Source organism: Parasteatoda tepidariorum, chromosome 6 (assembly GCF_982258835.1).
Source record: "Parasteatoda tepidariorum strain Cologne lab strain chromosome 6, Ptep-v5.0, whole genome shotgun sequence".
Lineage (NCBI taxonomy): Eukaryota > Metazoa > Arthropoda > Arachnida > Araneae > Theridiidae > Parasteatoda > Parasteatoda tepidariorum.
Window position 1 is genome coordinate 42,966,223 of NC_141760.1, and position 8,286 is coordinate 42,974,508.

Genomic DNA, 8,286 nt, shown 5'->3' on the forward strand with positions numbered 1-8,286 from the left:
GAGTAAAAATTTTTTAAAATTTGGGGGGGGGGGTCAAAAAGTGTTTGGTGGAAACGAAGATTTTCGTTGTCCTCAGGAACGGCTGGGACATTTACACTTTACCAAATTACCTGCATGACTAGAATAAAATTCAGAACTATGCTAAAAGAAACTCCAAGATTGTGAATTCAACTACCGAATTTAATAGAAACTTATTTAAGATTAATAATGATAAAATGATTAAAAAATATCTTTTTTCTTCATAAAATATATTTCAAAATAATTAGCAATCTTTTATTGGTTTATACATTCAATTGTCACTCGGAGTTCCACTGAAGATGGCCAATTATGAATTTCATATAATCCTTTGAAATGCAACATTTTTTTGAAACATGCTTCGTTAATAAAAAAAATAAATAAAGTGAAGATGATTCTACAGCTTAACAATTAAGAACCACTAAGACATGCTAAGCTCTGTGCATACCTATCGCAAACTTCGTGGTTTCTTCATATTTTTTTGTAATACGAATGTCACATGAAATTTATTTCATATTAAAAGTTGGTTTTGAATATGTTTGAAAATACCAATATGCATCAAGAAATATATAGTAAAAAATTTTAAGCAAAACTTTTTTAATATAAAACATGCTAAGCTCGGAGCATATAAAATATTAATGTAACTGAGGACAATTCGTGAATTTTATATAATCCTTTGAAATGCAAAATTTATTTGAAATATGCTTTGTTAAAAAAAATTAATGAAATAAAGTTAATATCATTTTGTTCCATATAAGTCAAAAAATCATTAAGCAAAATTTTGCGGCTGATTTTTTCAACAAATTTTTATGTGAAAATGCTTAGAAATGTCACAAAAGATATATTAAAAATATATATGATGTTACTGTACTTTCGCCCTGTATCAATCATAGCAGTTGATGAAAGTATCACTAAATAAAATTTAACATAAGGTTGTGTAAAAGTTAAATATTGCCAATTATAATATTGCAATGCAAGGATAATGCATTCCCTTAAAAAAGTGTCAATTAAAAATGGCAATTATTGAATAAACAAGAACGGAAATGTATTAATATCATTCTATTTCAGACAAATTATGATGCAACCATGTGCTCTTATGGAGGAGTAGCAGCAGCTACATCTATTACATTGAATTATATTGCCTGATTTATTATAAGGTCTGAGAGGCTCGGGTTTAGGGCCCCTGTATTTCTGAGGTGTGCCTTAAATGTTATAAATATTATTTTGTATTTGCTTTTCCTTAAAAAATGCCTACCATATTATATTTCTGAAAATTAGCCCAAACATGTATTTGCTAAATAGTAAGGTTTTTATTTAGAAATTCATCCAAAACTCATATACAAGCTGATCTAAAAAAAAATAAGGCATGCTACCCATGGAACATACTGTTGTAGTAGCAGTTTCACCGTGGGTAAAAGAAGCATACACCTTTTGTCATTGCAATTAGATCTTTTAAAAAATGTTGCATCAGTAAGAATAAGTAAAGTTCATGAAATTATCATTTAGTATATGAAGACAAAAACATCAGAAGAGAGGACGATATATTGCAACCGTCCGATGGCTGAACAAGAATTTGCTGAACTTAACAATGAATCTGACACTGATACAGAATTCATTGTATTTCAGTGTGTACTTTTTCTTTTATTTATGTACTCTTATTCACCTAAGCTCTGGAAAATTTTCTAAAAATTCCCGGCTTATATTCGAAAAAATCAGTATTAGAATAACGAAAGAAAAAAATTTAAATAAAAATAAACTGAAATTTACTAACATATGATAATTTACTTATGTCATAAATAGTTTAAATTCATTTTGTAATAAAAAATAAATAAATTTATAACAAGTGGGGTTTGAAATTCAAATTTACTTTAAATTCACAACAATTTTTCATTGAATATATTACTTCTAAAAGGAAAACATTTTAAAAAAGAATATTTTCTTCACTTGAAAAAGAAAATGAGTACAACCTGGGTATCAATATAAGTTTATTATTTTGACATGCGAAACTTATATGAACTACTACAATAATATTTTTAATTGTAATAGAAATAATACTTTTTGCATATAATTGTAGTATGTAATAGTAATGGTTTTACATTCAACAAACTAATCTGCTTTATCAATAGAAATTTCCATGAGAATTATTTCCCATTTTAAAACAGTTTAATAATGCATAAAAAATTGACAAATTGCAATAAATATCAGAAAATAAGATGTTTTTACAGTACAAGTCTTATTTTATTGTGTACAAAAATAAGTCAGTGTTTGAAATTAAAATTCATACAAATTAAAGTATGAAAACAGACTGCCAAAATTAAAATTATATTAAACAATGATATTTATTTTTAAATCTTTTTCTCTTGATAATTTTTTTTAAAATTTGTTTTAATGAATTCCACTTCATAATAAAAAATAAATAAAAACTTGAACAGTTTTCATTTCACATTAATAACAAATTTATACTTTTTCGGTCATCAGATCATTTTTTTTCTTTCAATTCTATTTTATTTAAGGTTTAAAACAGAGGTCTCCAAATTAAGACTGGCAGATAAAATCAACCCACTAACATCACTTAACTAGCCCATGATATGGCAGTAGATCCGACATACCAGGCATCGAAATCGCTAAAATTTATATGAATTATATAATAAATTTAGGGTTTAATAGATAAATCTTGCATAATATTATTATTATATTCAGAAAAAAAGCAATAAATGATATACAGTACAGAACCCGTTATCCGGAAATCAGAAAACAGGAACGAAATTCGATAAATTTTCCCGCCATTGTTTTTAAAAAAAATTTTTTTCCTCATAAGATTTCAGGATATTTTTTCTTTTTTGAAAGATGTTTACCTTACCATCATTTTGGAAATAATCATTAGTGTATTACTTCGTTTTTTCTTCTCTTTAAGATTATTTCCAAATATTTTTTTTTAAGTTGGGTTTAACAATAAAAAAAACGGCTTTTTGTAGCAATTCGGAAAACCGGAAAAATCGGTTATCCGGAATAGCGATGGTCCCGATCATTCAGGATAATCGGTTCCATAATGTACATAAAAAATTTAACATTTTGATTTTATCAAAGATAAGTAATTTACTCAAAAATTTATAAAAAGTGTTTTACCTGACCACAATAGTTATCTTAGTTACTACCTAACTAAAAATTTGTATACATTTTAAAACTACTAATTGTTGCTGTAGGATAAGCAAACTATCCTGCAATTAAGCCAAAATATTTCAATATATTGCTTGTAGGATAAGTTAACTTGTGGGAATATAAGTCATATTTTAATAAATTGATATAGAATGAGATTGCTAGAGAGCAAATAAATCAAAATATTTCAATAAATTTCTGTCGAATGAGATAGCTAATGGGAAAATAAATCAATATATTTCAATGTTTTGCTGTAGGTTGAGCTAACTGGTGAGAAAATAAATTATGCAATGACTCACAATGTGATGATCCAAATGCCTTGGAATATACAAGGTAGTCCCATAACCATGAAAAAAAGCCTTTTCTTAAATTAAAGCTAAAAAACTTTCATTGGCCATGTTTTTGGCCTTCAGTTCTCAATGGAGAAGTTAGTGTTACCCTTAGGCTAAACAATTTGGAGACCCCTGGTTCAGAAGAAAGTTTTAAAAAGGATCAGACATCTATTTTAAGCTATCACAATATTTTTCAAAGTTCTATGTCAAAGATAAGATACATACATCTACATACCACACACATTTAAAGAACTACTAAAATAAGTCGGGGGTACAAAACTTTGTAAACTACACATAAAATTTTTATACGAGATCATTCATTTTTAATGCATCATACCCTGGGGGGAAACTCTTTTACATGGGAGATTTAGCTTTAGAATGAGTACGATAATGTTTCTGAAGATGGTCCTTTCGAGCAAAGTCTTTGCTGCATATGTCACACACATGTGGCTTTTCCTTAGTGTGGATATAATAGTGTCTTTTCAAATGCCACTTATCAGCAAAACCTTTATTACACATGTCGCACATATATGGCTTTTCCTTGGTGTGGGTTATACTATGGGATACTAATTCACTCTTAGAAACGAAACCTTTGTGACAAATTTCACACATGTGAGGCTTTTCTTCAGAGTTTGTGTGATTGTTTTGAGTAGGTTGTGGCTTTTGATTGTAAGTTTTACAGCATATATCAGTCATAGACGGACTTGCAGAGGCGTGACTCATGTAGTGAATTTTCAGATTGCTTTTTTCTGAAAAACTTTTATTGCATATATTACAGGTATGAGTTTCTTCTTGATTATGTGGAATATACTGACAATGAAGGCCATTGTTACGAGCGAAACTGACATTGCAAAAGTTGGTAACAAGGGGCATTTCTTGTGAATGAGTGAGAGAATGCATTGCGCGAAAAATTTTAATGCATAGAACAAGTAATTTAGAAGTATATAAAAACGTCAACTAATCGAAATCCAGATGGTAATATTTTGCACTACATTTAACAATAACAACCTTTTAATGCTTTAAAACGACAAAGCTCACCAAATATTTATTCGATCACCAAATCGAATGCTTTTAAATAATGCATGACAGAAATCACAAGCGCTTGTTTTCTTAGATGGCTGGAAATACTTGTCGTTAAATGTTCCTTGAATGTAAAATAATTATTTTTAAAAATAAGCTTTCAATTAGCTACAACAAATTCAAAACATTTCTTTTGTAAACAAGAAATAATGCAGAGCATAACACAGGCAGACAACAGCAGCAGCGCAAACCGCGGACATCGGTTGCAGTTAAAATCACAAAAAGTAAAATTTAAATTGGAAGCATTTTTTTATTTTAAATCAATTAACTTACTTAAAATCATGTTCATAAAATGCTCGTTATCATTTAATTGTAATTTTTAACCATTTAAATTCTTTTATACATTATTAAACCAGGAAAATTCGAAACTAAAATAATGCAAAAATTTCTAACCCTCAAACTTGTTATTCTTTTTAAACTGAAAAAGTTGAAAGTGCTTCAATAAAAATTGACGATTTATATTTAAAACCTCTGTTATTTTCAGTTTTCATTCTTTTTGAAACTACTACGGGTACTGTAAATTAAAGTTTGATGTAAAATGATCAATCAATGATCAATATCATGTTATTTGGCTACTGTTTGTTATTGCAGTGCAGATTATGTCATAATTTACTCGTTTACGAGTAAATTTCTTATACTCATTATGGCTTTTTTGCAATGGAGACGATTTAATTTCTTTGAAAAAGATGTTGTTAAAGACCCTGAAACATCGCAAGTTTATGAGAAGTTGAAAGATATTAAAGTCACTTGTACTAAAAGTGGGAGGGGGCAGATTTTGCTTGGAGATTCTGAAGGCAATGTATATTTTTTAAATAGGCAATTTCAACTCCAGTCCTTTAAAGCTTATGAACAGAAAGTGACATATATCGAGCAACTTAGACTCAATCCTATTTTAGTTACTGTTGGAGATGATGAACCTGGTGACACCTCTATTATTAAAGTATGGAATACTGAAAAAGCTGATCGAATGGGTAAGCCTTTATGTATCAGGAATATCAGACCTCAAGGTATCGCTTTTCCAATTACATCTATTACTGTTCATGAAAACATGAATCTTCTCGCTTCTGGTTTTTCTGATGGTTCTGTATTGCTTGCAAGAGGAGATATAACTCGAGAAAGACAAAGTAAACAAAAAGTTTTCAAAGTTAGCAACAATCCTCTGACTGGACTTGCTTTCAGAACACATGGCAAGCAGACTTTTATGTTTGCTGCAACAAATGATGAGATTTATTCGTTTAATTTGTCTGTCAAAGATAAAGAAACAAAGACATTGCTTGACAATCACGGATGTCCCCCAAAATGTTCTGTTCTTAGTGATGCCAAGCAAGATCATCAGTTTGTGATTGGAAGACAAGATGCTGTTTACTTTTATCAACATGATGGTCGAGGACCTTGCTTAGCATTTGATGGTGAAAAAATATTATTATACTGGTTTAGAAGTTATTTAGTTGTGGTTGGTAAAGATAGTAAAGCAGTGCATTCTTCAGCCATTACCTCCTCACCTGTTCATATGAACATTGTAACAGTATATGATATACAAAATAAGTTTATTGCCTATTCTGCACCACTTCCTGCAGTTGTAGATGTCATATCTGAATGGGGATCATTGTATATTTTGTCTCAAGACGGGAAGCTTTATACATTGCAAGAAAAAGATACCCAGAGTAAACTTGATATGTTATTTAAAAAGAATCAATATGCTTTGTTAATAAGCTTAGCTAAAAGTCAGATGTATGATGAAGATGGTTTGATTGATATATTTAGGCAATATGGAGATCATCTATATAGTAAAGGAGATCATGATGGTGCTATAACTCAGTATATAAAAACCATAGGAAAATTAGAGGCATCTTATGTTATAAGAAAATTTCTTGATGCCCAACGAATCCATAATTTGACTGCCTATTTACAAGCTCTTCATAAGAAAGATTTGGCCACAGAAGACCATACAACTCTTCTACTAAACTGTTATACAAAACTGAAGGATATTTCGAAACTAGACGAATTTATTATGACAAAAGATAGAGAAATTCATTTCGATGTTGAAACAGCAATGAAGGTTTGTCGTCAAGCGGGTTATTATAAACATGCATTGTTTTTAGCAGAGCATCACGATCAGCATGATTGGTACCTTAAGATACTTCTAGAGGATCTTAAAGATTATGATAAAGCTTTGAAATACATTTCAAAGCTAGATTTTGAAGCTGCCGAAGGAAATATGAAAACTTATGGGAAAGTCTTGATGACTGAAGTACCTGAACAAACTACACAACTTTTGAAAAGACTTTGTACTGATTATAATGCTTATGCAACAACTCCAGATAGAAGTATGTCTGCTAATCCTGAAGAATTCATTCATATTTTCGTTAACAATTCAGAGCGACTTCTTGAGTTTTTAGAGCATATGATTAAGATTAGACCGACATCCTCTTCTCTTGTATATAATACTTACTTGGAATTATGTTTAAAAGCTTACAGCAAAGAAACAGATCCAGCTGCTAAAAAGAAACAGGAACTCAAAATAATGGAAATGCTGAAAAATTCTGATGCAAGTTATAGCATCAATCAAGCTCTAGTTTTGTGTCAAATGAGTGATTTTAAACCTGGAATCTTACATTTGTATGAAAAGGCAAAATTGTACCAACAAATTATCTTTTATCACATTGAAAATAGAGACTTTGAGGCTATTATGAGAACCTGTGAACTTTTTGGTAACTATGATCCGAATTTATGGGTTCAAGCCTTATGGTTTTTCTGTCAGGAAGAAAAAAGCCAAAAACCTTATGTGATGACAATATTAAGTGAAATAGAGAGGAATAACCTGTTATCACCTATTCTAGTGGTAGACATAATGGCAAAAAGCCACACTGCAACCTTAGATTTAATTAAAGATTACATTATTCGATATTTACAGAAAGAAAATGAGCAAATTTCTGAGGATGAAAGATTGATCAAACAGTATAGAGAAGAAACTGAAAAAATGAGAAACCAAATGGAAGAATTGAAAACGAATCCCAAGATTTTCCAAGTATCCAAGTGTAGTGGCTGCGCTCATCAGCTTGAATTGCCCTCTGTACATTTCCTTTGCAGTCACTCTTATCATCAACAGTGCTTTGAGAGTTACAGTGCTGAACATGATTCTGAATGTCCTCTTTGCTTGTCAGAAAACCAGAAAGTTCTTGGAATAATTAGATCACAAGAACAAAACAAAGACATACATGAACAATTCCATAACCAGTTGGAAAGAGCTGATGATGGTTTTGCTGTAGTTGCTGATTATTTCGGTAGAGGTGTGTTTAATAAAGTAACAATTGTAACAAACTCTTCACAACCCAGTGTTCGTAATACTGATATTCTTAATCCGTTCTATAGTGATATGTAATTATTTAATTTCATTGTTAAATATTGATTGATATGTTAAGCTAAATTAGCTATTTAAGATAGAAATGATAGCATTTTATGCTATTTTATTTTAAATTAATTTTTTATGAAAAAAATTTTTTTATATGTTTGAAATGTAATATTATTTTCTATTTACTGTTAAATAATTCAGTTGATGCTAAAAAAATATATGAGGTGTTAAACTAATTTCATTTCACCTTATTGTATTATAAAAAATTTGGAATAAATTTATTATATATAGTGCAATGTGTATTCTGTAATAGTTTGCTGCTCTATACTTAAATTTTTCTTGTATAATTAT

The 8,286-nt window shown here is 29.7% G+C and overlaps 2 protein-coding genes across 2 annotated transcripts; one reads left to right on the forward strand and one right to left on the reverse strand.

Moving 5' to 3' along the window:
• Nucleotides 1-1,982: 1,982 nt before the first annotated feature.
• LOC107445687 (uncharacterized) lies at nt 1,983-4,803 on the reverse strand. Its single transcript, XM_087165749.1, has one exon. The coding sequence runs from the start codon at nt 4,401-4,403 to the stop codon at nt 3,858-3,860; it is 546 nt and encodes a 181-aa protein (XP_087021875.1). The 5' UTR covers nt 4,404-4,803; the 3' UTR covers nt 1,983-3,857.
• A 205-nt stretch (nt 4,804-5,008) lies between these two features.
• Vps11 (vacuolar protein sorting 11) lies at nt 5,009-8,231 on the forward strand. Its single transcript, XM_016060121.5, has one exon. It carries the CDS (start codon nt 5,227-5,229, stop codon nt 7,963-7,965), a length of 2,739 nt encoding a protein of 912 aa, XP_015915607.3. The 5' UTR covers nt 5,009-5,226; the 3' UTR covers nt 7,966-8,231.
• Nucleotides 8,232-8,286: the final 55 nt, after the last annotated feature.